The following is a 14,444-nucleotide window of genomic DNA, read 5'->3' on the forward strand; positions in this document are numbered from 1 at the left end:
GTCGAATTGTTTTGGAGAAACAAGTCAGTTGCTTAATTTAATTAATTGTCAGATGAAAATTGTATTTTATTTTTATTTTTTTCCACAAGCCTGTATTGATTTATTTAAAAAAACACACCAATGGAAATAAATACATATCTTCCAAATTATGCCAGCATGTTATGCAAGATTTGTCCAAAATGAGCACATTTGTCAGCTTACCCTTCAGGCTGAGGCAGCAGTCCCAGCTATTTGATAATCAAACTATTCTTAGTTGAGAGAGTCATCTGATTCGCAGTGAGACTCCGCAGAAAAAGTTGATCCCTTCAACACAATTTTAAACTCTGCGCTCGTTTTGGAAAATGTCGATGTGACATTGGCCTTATGGAGAGATCTAAGTGGACACTGCATGCAAAAAACTTGTAAAGCACGTTAGCCCATTTCAAGTGCGACCGTTTTCTGCTTCCTTCATGTTTGAATTTTTGCCTAAAGCTGCTTAAGGGTGTGTGTGTGCGCGTGTGCGTGCGCGTGTGCGTGTGCGTGTGTGTGTGTGTGCGTGTGTGTGTTGAGTGTTGCATGTTGCAAGATTAATTTTTATTTTCAGTTAAAAGGTCTCCAGCCAGCGAGAATTCAACCAAAAAGTGTCATACTTTTTAAAGTAACGTTTAACCAGTAATGGGGATTTAAAATGCAGGTAAAATATTGAACGTTTTGATCTTAAACGGAGTGATTAATACTTATATCAAGATGTGTTTTTAAAAATGTAGAGATTTGGTCTAAAGGATATTTGATCCAATAAATTAAATTTATAATTTTTTTTTTTTTTTTTTTGTTCTTTTGACTTCAAGACGGCGCCGCGAGAGTGGCTGCCTTTCCAGCAGCTCATGTATTTTGTTTTTCTACTTTCATTCCTTTCATCACTTTGCTGCTGTGAAATGTAAATTTCTCCACTATGAGACTAATAAAGGCATATCCAATCCAATCCAATCCAATATTGGCCCTTCAATGCCTAATTTGAATTGCCGATATTTGATTTGTTTTGTCGACCTTCTAATACCAGCGTGTCAGTCATTTTTAGTCGCAGGCCACATTTTAGCTCCAGTTTCGTCTCGGGGACCTTTCTGAATTTGGGGAAGTCATTAGATTGTTTTATCTCCTCCACATATTACGTATAGAGAGCACAACAATTTGATGAATAACTAGTGCTCAAAATTGAAATAAAGAATAATGACAGTTATTGTGGTTGACATGGTTGACATGGGACAATTTGAAATTTTGGTTTGGAATTTAGCAAGCATTGTGGAATTTCACAAGTTTGATTTACTTTCGTGTTCCGAATAAAATGAGATGGTGGGCCACATTTGGCCCTCGGGCCTTGACTTTGACACCTGTGCTCTGAGAGATGTTGTCAGTGGGCGCAGCGACCTCACTCGGTTCCTCTTTACCTCAATAAGCGTGTTGTGACTCGTCTCTTGACCAGACGCAAAACACGAGGACCTTTTTTTTCTTTTTTACTTCTCAGTAGTACTTCTCCTCCCCAAATGAATAAGCACAAGTGGAGACCAAATTCTTCCACCGGTGCCTGTGGCTCGTCGTGAATGACGTCTTTTGCTAAAGTTCAAAAAGTCCCCCACCTCCAGTTTCTCTATTTATATCAAAAGCCTGACGAAAAAGAATACAAACAAGCCCAAAACAACAACACTCCCCCTCCCCCAAAAAAAAAAAAGCATTTGGCTCTTGTGCTGATCTCCTGACCGCAGTCTGAGTCTGCATTTGGAGGAGCTTATGTTTTAAAGTCATCTAAGTTTGCGGTCCCTTGATTTACGAGACCTTGAACGTAAACGTTGGCTTTCGAAACAAACCGCTTACAAATCAAACTATTTGTTCAAGCCCCGTTGTCGGTTTTTTCAAATGAAAAGCACACGTTGGTGTCAAGAGATCGTTTTCACTTTCAATTTTATTGGGCGTCCCTTTGACAGGATGTACAAATCCATACGATTCGTTTGATGAGGTCGCTGCTGCTCCTGCTGAACCGGTTGCCGTCAGTTACCGTCGAGTATTGCATTAAGGCTAAATTGCACTACTAATTACCGTATTTTCCGGTGTATAAGGCACACTCAAAAGCCTTTATTTTGATGATCTTGCGCCTTATGCGCAGGCGCGCCTTATATCCAAAGTAATATTGAGCCACAACAGGTCTCACAACTACTGTCAGCAGCCACCGACTCTATTTCCCCCTGTAGAAGTCGTGCGTAACGCCAGCCTCTACTGTTGCATCGTATAATGTTGGTGTGCCTTATATATGGAAAAAGTTTGAAAATACACCATTCATTTATTCATTCGCCTTATACACAGAAAAATATGGTATTGTTTGCAGTGTATTAATGAATTCCGATGATTGATCTTGTAGCCCAGCCCATCCTCTACTGGTGCTCCAGGAACATGTCATTCTGGAGCAGCATCTCTTTCAACCTGGCTGTTCTCATGAACCTGCTGGTGGCCTTCTTCTACCCTCTTGAGGGCTTTCGTGGAGGTGAGCAAGCTCAAATTACTCCCTGTTGAAAGTTTTAAGATTAAATTTGGAAAGTGGAGAGCAAATGTAACAAATGGTTCAAGGTACGCATCAAAGTTTTCAGCGACTTTCCATTTGAGATCCAAATGAGTTCAAATGAGAATTGCGTCACCAGACAAAATTGCATGTTCGTGCCATATTTCTGATTTGGGATAAAATGAAAATTACACATCATTTATTTGGTATTGCATTTAAAAAAAAACACGGCCATAACAGTTTCCTTCCAACAGTGAATCAATCGAAATTGCCGTTTTCATGTTTATTATGTTTGTTAAAGTAATTAGTAATAAGTGCCTTGCATGCTGGGTCCGAGAGGACAGTAATTTCATATGTGCTGAATGGCATGCATATTAGCATATTTGACAATAAAGCTGACTTTGACTTTGAAAACAAATCTGACTTTGCCTTTTGCAAACCGGCTTTGATATCTGAAATGTGCAAAACATCACATGCTCGTTTTTTTTTCTCTTGAATGAGAAAATATGTCCTACTGCCGATTATCTCCGATGGGGTGCGCGTACTGGAATGCACGGGAGGGCTCTTGCCATGTTTTGCTAAAACTGGGAAAGCCCCCTTACTGCTTTTTCGCTCCTTTCAATACGATACATTGATATTTCTCTGAAAGCGCTTTACAGAACATTTTAATATGAAATTACAATCATCCAAACAAACACATCACACAAAAGATGGCCAATAATCGGGGCCACGATTCCGATCCGCCTTGTTCGAAGTGGTTATTGATAGTTTCCCTCATGAATGTTTTGGTCATGCTGCCTTGCATGCAGAGATTCCGGGTTTGATACCTCGCCAATGCCCCAATACCTTTCCGCTGCTGAGCCTGGAGTAAAACAAATTAATTAAATGATTAACTATTTAACAAATTGGTTGGTCAATTAATTAATCAATTAACTACTTGGCATGTGTCAGGAATGGCATCCAATGTAAAAAAAAAGTTACAAATGTATCTTTTTCAAAATACATTTAAAATATTTACAGATATTAAGTAATTCGCAGCCATTACAGAATCTATTCGCGAATTGAAAGTGTGACGTCGGGCGCCATTCCTGAATATGTTCTGGTTTTGTTTTTTCTTATGGGGGGGGGGGGGGTGCTGATAAAGCGCTGGTCAGACCTCTAGCATTGTTTTTCCCTTCCACAACGGGGCCGCATTTGTCTTTTGTCCATGTTAGCGCTTTGTTACAGCTTCAGCTATTGTTAAAATGCTACATACTGTAAATCAATATGTATGTACATATTGTACCTTGTACAGCCGCCCTCATTTCAAGATCAGATAACTCCAGACCCATTTAATTTAGGAATTAACTATTTTTTTTCTGGAAAAAGAAGAGAGTCTGAGGTTTCTTATGCTAAATTGAATGTTGATGTAGTCCTAAAACTCAATATTCTGTGGGTCCAGCAATTTGAGTGAAAATGACAAAAACCCTGGCACTGGGGTGAACACATTTTTGCACATCGTCTGGCAGTGAAGGAGTTAATATTTTTAAGGTTGAGCTCATATGTAAAAAAAAAAATGCAAAACGCAAATGTTAATCTCTTGATGTAACAATCCTTTCGGTCGACAACGAAAAAATAATGCAAGTGGCATTCCCAAGACTGTTGAAAGGTGGGATGGATGTTCCAACATCAAGTTTATTTATACCCACAAGGCCACATGACTGTTTTTGTTGTTTTTGTGGTCTTGGTTCTTCCCAAAATTTACATCTACTGCACCCAGTTGAAAAATAAGTTTGCATCGAACCCTGGTGGCTTCCCTTAAGCAAATATCATGAAACGAAAACACCAGTGCAAAAAGTAGATCAAAAATATCTGCCGTTATATCACAGAACTTTGTTTTTCTCCGTGAATAGAATCATTGTTGTGGGCATGTTGTCGGCAAAAAGATGGCCCGGCCATGAAGGCTTTTATTGTTCCAGAGCAAAGAGAAGACGGTCATTGTGATAGTCGTGAACTTTCAATTGTTCAGATCTGGGGTTGAACGGCGAGATCCCCTTTGTCGGAACTTCCTCTCGGGACTAAAGCGGTTGTCAGACTAGCTTGACGAGCGTCATGTGGCTTTTAGTGTCAAAGGTCCCGAAAGCTTGAGGCTTCATCCCATGACTGAACAATTGCTTTGGAATGTTGTCGAAATGATGCTTGTTGCCAAAACGAGACATATTTTGTTAGGAATTATTTTGTGAAGGATCTATAATAGATAAGTTGAGAATTTGAAACAAACTTGCAGCTGCAGATTATTTTTGCTGCGGCGTAAGCAAGAAGAAGCAATGAACAGTCTCAGACATGATGCGCGTGACTTCCAACCTTCTCTGTCTGCTTTTGTCGCCAAGTCCGAGCGCCGGGATGGCACGCTACGGTGCCGCAGCTGCGGTCTCTCCTGATAAATTCAGCTTGAGCCGAATATATTTTTAGCCGGTCGGGTTATGTAACAAGCACGCCTTGCTTGGATCTGAGCGCAGAAATGCGAGGAGGGGGCTTTGAGGGGCAAGCGGGCCAATTCAAGAGGCCTGTCGTGGACTCCAATGGCTTCCTACCATTTCACCTTGCGGTGGGAATTGAATGTGGCGCTAAAATGGGGCTTCAAATGCAATCTGAAATAGAAAAAAATATGCATATTTCAACACTGAGCGTCACTCGAGGGATTCTCAGCATACAGTGATACCTCGTCTTACGAACTTCATTGGTTCTCAGAAAATGTGTGTATGGTGAAAAGTGTGTCTTCCAAACATTACACAACATCCACAACATTAAGTTCCCATAGGAAACCATTAAAAATGAGAATAATCCGTTCCCACTACATTTCTACTAAATAAGCCTTAAAACTACATTTTTGTACTGTAATTAAAGAAATAAACGGTACTGTATAATAACGTTGTTTTATTTACCTTTGTGATGGCCATTGATGTAGTTGCCTCTTGATGATATCCGAGTGAAGTTGCTGTGCTTTCTCGGCTATAAGACCCTCACTCACACGATCCCCTGCTAGCTGCTTTTCGTTAATCCCAATCACCAGAAGTTTTTCAACCTCTTCTATTGCCTGGGACCGTTGCTTAGACAGCACAGAAACACCCTTAGCCACACGTAGCAATGGTCGACTTAGCATGCTGCTACTGGGACGTTAAGTCACACAAACACACACCTCGTTCGTGTTTTTCGATGATCTCCTTCTTCTGCTCGACCATAATTTTCTTCTGTGTCCTCTTCATCTTAACACGAGTCTGTGGTGGGGTTTTTTTCGGCCCCATAATAGCAAAAGTACTACACTCGACAATAAACCATGTCTGCACTCAAAGGGGGTTTGGAAAACTAGTCGGCCAGCCATCGTGGGCTGTTCGACTGTGTGGTTTGGTGTTCATCTGCCGAAAACTAGTTTGTGTGCCAAGAACATATTCTCGCGAATTTAATGTTCGTAAGGCGAAAAGTTCGTGAGCGATAGCGTTCGTAAAACGAGGTATCACTCTACTCCCAAACTGATTCGTACCGTCTCAGACAGTGAGACCTCAGCTTACAAACACTTTATCTTACGAACTTTTCGTTTTACGAATGTCAAATTTATGAAAATTAAACCTTGAAATACGCACTACTTTTCGCGATACAGAGCCACCACGGCTGGCAGAGTGCTCTTCGGATCTGGCGGAGTGATCTTCGGATCTTCGGCGGTTGCACACGGCTGAACAGCGCTCCAGCCGGCGCTACTTCCCACGCCCTTCTCTCTGAATTCACACGTCGATCGCCTCCGATATTTTTATATATTTATATTGTAAAGCTTCAGCGACTCGTTGAAATGAAATGAAATTGTAGTGTCACGAGCGGCGGCGCCGCCCCAGCTGTCAACTCGCACGTGACAATTTCGGCATCATTAGTCACGTGAAAGCATTGACTAAATAACGCCTTTCTGTAAAGTTTACACAACACTGTAAAGCTTTTAGGCGAAGGGTGGTGGCAATGGTGGAAATGAAGAATGTTACTCTCAGTGAAGTGACACACAGCATGAGAGATGTGTCAGGCTGAGATTCACATGACAGCCGTGGTGTGCACATGTGACGCCACAAACGCACACCTCGTTCGTGTTTCACACATCGACTAAATAACGCCTTTGTGTAAAGTTTACTCAAAGGCGTTATTTAGTCGATGCTTTCACGTGACTAATGACGCGTTTTATTCCACGTCCGTGGAATCATCTGACTCGCGCCTTTTGTTGTAATAAAATCTCTGCCAGCACCTACGGGACTTGAAGTGGATGCAGATGACATCGAGGAGCTTGTTGCTGACCATAATGAGGTCCTCAACACAGAGGATTTGATTTGCCTTCAAGAGGACAAGCAGAAGCAGGCCATCCAGGAGTTGATGTGCAGGCTTTTATTGAACAGTTCCATCCAGAAAAGGCTACGAGAATCATCAACATGATGAATGATAATGCGATGCCTCAGTTTCGTAAGACCTTACAAGTCAGAAAGCAACAGGTGTCAATTAAGAGCCATCAACGACCATCACAAATGATAAATCATCAAAATGACAAATCATAGTGACTTTATTATACGGTGTAGTGTATTTCTTTCATTACAATACAATAGCATATTTATTATACATAGAATAAGGTATGTTGTGTGTAGTTTTAAGCCTTATTTAGTTGAAAAGTATATTTGATGGAAACCTGGGAACAGATTATTCCCATTTTAATGGTTTTCTATGGGATTTTTTTTTTGTGAGACACACTTTTTGGCTTACACACTCTGTCGTGGAACCAATTCAGTTCATAAGCTGAGGTCTCACTGTACTGGGATCCTTTTACAATAGTACTGGAACTACCCACCAGCCGTCCCATAAATGTCTTCAGTGCAGGATGCTGATCTAAAAATGTAAATGAACAAAGTCAAACAAAAAAAAAAACCTTGATACTTTATCAAACGTCATCTTCGCTAGAGCAAACGCTATACTAATGCCAGACCTGCGCTAATGCTAAAGCATTATTTTTGTTCGGGTCCATGTGACGCTGCAATTGATTTCCAATTCCGTCCACTTTTCAAATGAAAGTCTTTCTTCGTCCTCAGGAACGCTGGAACCTCATCTCTCGACCCTTCTGTGGCTGGCCATGCTGGTTTCTCTCGCTTATGTCATCATTCTGCCTCAGCCACATGGCATCCGAGCACTCATCGCCTCCACCATTTTGCGGCTCATCTTCTCTGTTGGCCTGGAGCCCACATTGCTCCTCCTGGGCGGCTTTAATGTAAGCGGGGGGTCTCCGCCGAGATGTCCACTTTGAAATGCCCGCCATCACGATCAGTCTCACGGCGCCGCCACGCATGACCTTGACAGTTATTCAACAAAATCGTCTTCCTGATGAGCTTCGTTGGCAACCGCGGAACATTCACGCGGGGCTACGGCGCCATAATCACTGATGTGGAGTTCCTCTACCACCTGATCTACCTGATTATCTGCACCCTGGGCGTCTTTGTCCACGTCTTTTTCTACAGCCTCCTTGTGGGTGAACGCCTCACGCTCACGAACGGCCCCCGCTGCGCACTTTGCCAACAATGTCGTGCGTTTTCGTTCCAGCTCTTCGATCTGATTTACAGAGAAGAGACTTTGCTAAATGTGATCAAGAGCGTGACTCGCAACGGCCGCTCCATCGTGCTCACGGCGGTGCTGGCTCTGATCCTTGTCTACCTCTTCTCTATTGTGGGCTACATCTTCTTCCAAGATGATTTCATTTTAGCCGTCGACAGGATACCCAACAAATCCCTGGGTAGGTCTCCTGACCTTTTCCCACAATGTGTTGCAAAGTGGGTGTATTTCTAGTCAGTTAAGAGGTTAAATTAGCATAGAAATACTGTAATCAGAATCAGAAAGCCTTTAATTGTCCCACAGTGAAGAAATTTGCTACAGCAGCAAAACTGAAAGGCCTGGGGGGTTGAAAAGAAAGTATTGTACCTACAAAAAAAGTTAATAATAATGAATAAGAAATAAAGTAAATGCATTTCAAAAATGTTAATTTTAACTGTACTTTAATATTAAGCGATTGATCAGCTAATTATTGGTTAATTAGGTAAGGCCTAAAAATTATAAAGGATTAATTAATTTTAAAAATAATTAATAATTAATAAAAACAATGTATTAATATAATAATAAATTGATTAGTAATTATAAATAAATATAATCAAATAAATACAAACAAATAAAAAAAATAGATATAAACAAATATACATGCAAACACAGAAACACATACGTACATGTATTATTATTATTATCCATCCATTTTCCATACTGCTTCTTCCTCAGTAGGGTCGCGGGGGGTGCTGGGGCCTATGTCAGCTGTCTTCGGGCACGAGGCAGGGGACACCCTAAATTGGTTGCCAGCCAATCGCTGGGCACACAAAGACGTACAACAGTCTCTCTCACACTCACACCTAGGGACAATTTGGAGTGTTCAATCTGCCTGCCATGCATGTTTTTGGAATGTGGGAGGAAACCGGAGGACCCGGAGAAAACCCACATGGGCCCGGGGAGAACATGCAAGCTCCACACAGGGAGGCCGGACCGGGACGCGAACCGGCGACCTCTGCACTGTGAAGCCGGTGTGCTAACCACTCGACTACCGAGCCGCCTATTATTATTATTATTATTATTATTATTATTATTATTATTATTATTATTATTATTATTATTATTATTATTATTATTATTATTATTATTATTATGCTTGTTCTGTAGCCACAAAGGGACATAAGTGTTCTTGTGCCGGTCCCAAGCCCGGATAAATACAGAGGGTTGTGTCAGGAAGGGCATCCGACGTAAAAGCTGGGCCAAAACAAACATGCGTATCATAGCTCTGAAGATGGAGGTTTCTGATTCGCTGTGGCGACCCCTTGAAGGGAAAAGCCCAAAGGAAAAGAAGAAGATTATTATGAACACATAAATAAATTGAAATGCAAGAGTTTGCCTCGGATACTTGACAACAAAAATATTCACATCATATTTTGCGTGATTCCTTCCAGAACTTGGAGCCACGATTATGGGACGGTTCTCCTCGGGTGGAGCGTGCCAAAAAGAAAATGGACAAAACTGCACGTCACAATCTCGTAAGAAGGACCAAAAAAAAAAACTTATCATGGCAAATTGGTTGGGTGAAGACAACAAATTTATTTTTCCATGCATGCAATTGCACATGCTTTACATCACAAAGTGATGTGTCGTTAAAAGCGAATCGCGTTGGAAGTCATTCATTTTTATTTGTGTGCATTTTTAATCATGTTCATTTGCCATCCGTAGCTTCTTCCCTTGCTGTCCAGCCATCGGCGGTTGTGATTGAGGACAAAGAAAGAACGTGTGATTCTTTACTCATGTGCATTGTGACGGTATTGAGCCACGGCCTTCGCAGTGGGGGAGGCGTCGGGGACGTACTGCGGAAGCCCTCCAAAGAGGTAACAAAGGCAATAAAATCAATCCGTAGTTAAATAAAGTCATAAACAGGAAGACATCCATCCAGAAATATGCACTGAAAATTATGCGATCTATTTCACGGAAGGTTAAAAGTAGGATCGATGACTGGAGAAGATCTCCTTGTAGACGAGCTGGAACTCATTTGACGTAGAAATCGATGTCCTTGAAAATCAAGGCATCAGCCGAGTGCTCATGATTATCACCAGCGAGTCACTTTCGCCACCATTGCTAATCCTTTCTTGGGTTTGCCAGGAGCCGCTTTTTGCAGCCCGGGTCATTTATGACCTATTGTTCTTCTTCATGGTGATCATCATCGTTCTCAACCTCATCTTTGGCGTCATCATCGACACTTTTGCTGATCTGAGGAGTGAGAAGCAGAAGAAAGAGGAAATCCTGAAGACTACCTGTTTTATTTGTGGTAAGAAAAATCAGCCCTAAAAGTCTTTTTACAAAGGTCATCCCTCTAATTTTGCTCTCTTGACCTGTTGCTTCATCTCTCAAGTCTTAATTGTTGGCTTGATGAGCACAAATTATTGATATATGACCAGGCTAATAAACACGTGTTTTTTTTTTTACTTTACAAAGTGTGTGTCATAATATTGTGCCACAAACAATGCACATTAATAATTGATTTTGTTATTTTTTTAAACAAATGACTGCTCTGAGTTTTTGTTATCTTCTTTTCCTTTGGGCTTTTCCCTTCAAGGGGTCGCCACAGCGAATCAGTGTCCTCCAACTTCAGAGTTTTGATTCACATGTTTGTTTTGGCCAAGCTTTTACGTTGGATGCCCTTCCTGACCCAACCCTCTGTATTTATCCGGGCTTGGGACTGGCACAAGAAGACTTATGTCCCCTTGTGGCTACAGTACAAGCAACTCGCTCAGTAAAATGCTCCCAAACACAAAATGGTCATCGGCACAGCAACATTCAAAAAAGCAAAACTATGTTCTGAGTTTTTGTCATACTCCTATTTTTGTGTTTTTGTTTCTTCCCTGAGGTCATGATCACAATTGCGTCACGTCGTCACAAGTTTGCGTAATGCAGAGGTCGGGAACCTTTGGTTCACAAGCCATATATGGCTCTTTTCATGATTGCATCTGACTCGCCGATGAAGCTAAATATTCTCGCTTTTTTGGCGTTCATTTCCTGTTTGGATTGTAGTTGGGTGAAAGAGCAATGTTGATTGGATGATACTGACCTTGGTGGCCGTTGATGTTGAAAGAGCGATTTTGATAGAATGATACTGACTTAGAGTAGGTGGCTCTTGATATTGAATCAGGTAAACGCCCCCTTTTGAATAAGCCGTGGCACACACACGCACACACTTATATGTGTGTGTGTGTGTGCGTGTGTGTGTGTGTGTGTGTGTGTGTGTGTGTGTGTGTGCGTGCGTGCGTGCGTGCTTGTGTGTGTGTGTGTGTGTGTGTGTGTGCGTGTGTGTGTGCGTGTGTGTGTGTGTGTTTGTGCGTGCGTGCTTGCCTGTGTGTGTGTGTGTGTGTGTGTGTGTGTGCGTGTGTGTGTGTGTGCGTGTGTGTGTGTGTGTGGCTCTAACTGATAAACATTTCAAAAAATTTTGCTTTTACGGCTTTTACTTAGTCAAAAGGGTTCCCGACCCCTGACGTAAAGCATGGGTGTCCAACTCATGTTTTGATTTCCTTTCGGGGGGGCCGCTATCAATTTGAGGAAGCCATTAGAATGTGACATATGACATATCGAGCACACAACAAATTAATGAATTACTACTTTTCAAATTTGAAGTAAGAAATAATCACTGTTATTATCGTTTACTTATGACCATTTGAAATTTTGTTTGGGACTTTAGCAAGCATTATGGAATTTCATAAGTTTCATTTACCTTCGCGGGCCAAATAAAATGCTGTGGCGGGCCAGATTTGGCCCCCATACCTTGTCTTTGAAACCTGTGGCGTCAAAGAATCGTAGTGAAAGAGGTTTTCAACAGAGCGTGTATTCAATGTGACAGTGAGCTTTCTCGTTTCAGGTCTGGAGAGAGATAAATTTGACAATAAGACTGTGACCTTTGAGGAGCACATCAAAGTCGAACACAACATGTGGCACTACCTCTTCTTCATCGTGCTGGTCAAGGTGAAGGATTCCACAGAGTACACCGGCCCGGAGAGCTACGTGGCTGAAATGATTAGGGTGAGGTGACTGCAGTTGGGTTTAAAATACTCTGCGCCTCGTCTACTGTGTTCCAAATCCCGGCCACACAGAATTTTTACAAACAACTTTTGTGGGAGTCAACAGCAGTGGTTTTGGTTTGACCGCACAAATAACGCGGTGGCTCAAATTAGCGATGATATAATCCCGTACCCTAAATTCTTCTCAAGTCTTATTGCATGACTCGTTTTTACAAAGAGAGTTTTAACATCCAAACCGTCTGCTTTGGGCATGCATCGCTTAATCCCCCGCGGTCGCTGGTCAACACGGCTGCGGGCACACCCGCACACCACGAAAAGGTTTTTGGTTGACTGATCTATTTCAAACTCAGTGACGTGCAGTCAGGGGAGGCAGGTGAGGCTGTGCTTCACCTGTCATCACGGAAATATCAAATGAAAAATAAATTAAACAGTTATGTTTATTTAGTGATTTGTACTTGAAAGTTCTTTTCCATTTAACTTCACCATTTTTGGATTTTTTCGTGTTGCTTGGCCTTATTTTCAGAATGGAGGATTACATGTCTCAATTGAAAGAAATAGAGAGACTTTTAAAACTGAAGAAAGATAAGGAAGGCTTCTACAAAGAAGGTATAGATGCCTTTCCTCAAAAGGAGCGGCGCATGGACTTCATTTATAAGTAAAGGTAACACGGTAACAATGGTGTTTTTCCTATGCTACAGTTGATATAAAGAATGCTGACATGACATTTTAAACAAAACATGTTAACTGTTGCCAATCAAATGGTGAATAAACCACTCTGTAGTGTTCATATGTTTGTAAATCTGACTGTGATGACGTCAGTGCTTCACCAGCGATGAACGTCACCGCACGTCACTGTTCAAACTCTGAGCCAGGTCAGGTTAAGGCGGGACTTTGCTCCAGAACAATTATGTCATTCTCGTCGAGGAATTGTCAGACATGTCCACAACGCTTAACCTCTTGTCGCACAAAGCGAATGCCACAGGACCTCTTTGGAGATGTGCCTGGTGATCATTTGGCCTATGTTGAAGGGAGAAACTTGCCGTATGCGGTTTGGGTTTGAAATATCTCGTTGGTTCCTCCCATCCTGAATTTGTCTGATACACTTTTCAGGTAGATCCAGCTAAAAACCAAAAATATATGTGGGTGACCCTTCCCGGGTTTTAATATGAAAAGATGATTTTGAATGTTAAGCCCAAAAAGAATGGTCAGTATGTTTGGCATTACGAAAAGCACAGAATACACATTTTTGGGCCCCGATTGTTGACACTGAGGCAATCCGGCTGGAAAATGACTTGAGAGTTGTTGCTCACCTCATCGGACCCAGTCTTGCTCATTTCATTGTCTTTTGTCTCAGTCTTGTGAGCAACCACCTGATTTGGGATTAACCCCCCCCCCCCCCAACCTGCCCCCTTTTAACCTTGCGCCCTGCTGAACCAAAATAGGGGCTTGATGAACAATAACTTGAACAAATGTGAAGAGTTGGCACATCTTATGTTAAAATTGCCTTTTCTACCACACTTGTGCTAATGCTAGCTCCGGTATCTAGCATTTTTTCCCACCACCAAAAATTCGGATGGGCGGGGGTGATCTTGATGATCGGAGACATCAAGGAAGGACGCACAAAGGTTTATCATAGACTGTGAAGCGGTGAACTCTGGCACAATCACATCCCGCTAGCGATCACGGATGGATCCACGTCGCATGCTATCGCCGGCTCGTGGCCGGCTTTGAAAAGCTGTCAAATTTGACAATTTTGAAATATGAACACCTAGAAAGTGATGTTCAATCATATTTTTGTTGTCTTGGAAATTGTTATCAAATCAAAAATGCGCAATAATAATTGACGGTACAGTGATACCTCGGCTTACGAACGTTTGGCTAACAAACTTTTCAGTTTACAAACGTGAAATTTACGAGAATTTAATCTTGGCATACAAACTATTTTTCGGGATACACACGGAGCGCCACAATGAATGATGTGTCGTTCGCGAACGAGCCCGTTCTCCTAACAAGGAAATGGCAGCCAACTTTTTTGGTCCTCTATTCCCCACCCCCAGTCTTTTGTTAAAGTCGCACGTGATTGGTCAAGAATGCAGCAGTGGGGGGGTTACAGAAACACAGAGCAGAGAGAGAGTGAGAAAATGGATATAAAACACAGTGAAATTGGGACTCGTTTCACCTTTAAAGATAGTTCAAAGGCAGAGTGTAGACTGAAAGGTTAAAATACCCCATCAATCAGGCTCCACAAATAACCCGCACAAGCCATCTGTACACTTGAT

The 14,444-nt window shown here is 41.9% G+C and overlaps 1 protein-coding gene across 10 annotated transcripts in view; it reads left to right on the forward strand.

Moving 5' to 3' along the window:
• itpr1b (inositol 1,4,5-trisphosphate receptor, type 1b) overlaps positions 1 to 14,444 on the forward strand; it is a 67,167-nt gene that overhangs the window by 43,704 nt on the left and 9,019 nt on the right. For all 10 annotated transcript variants that reach the window (XM_089009534.1, XM_089009536.1, XM_089009538.1 and 7 more), the window contains 8 exons: positions 2,390 to 2,512; positions 7,618 to 7,793; positions 7,883 to 8,047; positions 8,123 to 8,312; positions 9,562 to 9,645; positions 9,836 to 9,987; positions 10,259 to 10,424; positions 12,006 to 12,166. In XM_089009534.1, coding sequence (XP_088865660.1) covers positions 2,390 to 2,512; positions 7,618 to 7,793; positions 7,883 to 8,047; positions 8,123 to 8,312; positions 9,562 to 9,645; positions 9,836 to 9,987; positions 10,259 to 10,424; positions 12,006 to 12,166 — 1,217 coding nt within the window. The remainder of the gene's footprint in view (positions 1 to 2,389; positions 2,513 to 7,617; positions 7,794 to 7,882; positions 8,048 to 8,122; positions 8,313 to 9,561; positions 9,646 to 9,835; positions 9,988 to 10,258; positions 10,425 to 12,005; positions 12,167 to 14,444) is intronic.

This window comes from Hippocampus bargibanti, linkage group LG12 (assembly GCF_051943395.1).
Source record: "Hippocampus bargibanti isolate YZ-2025 linkage group LG12, ASM5194339v1, whole genome shotgun sequence".
Classification (NCBI taxonomy): Eukaryota; Metazoa; Chordata; class Actinopteri; order Syngnathiformes; family Syngnathidae; genus Hippocampus; species Hippocampus bargibanti.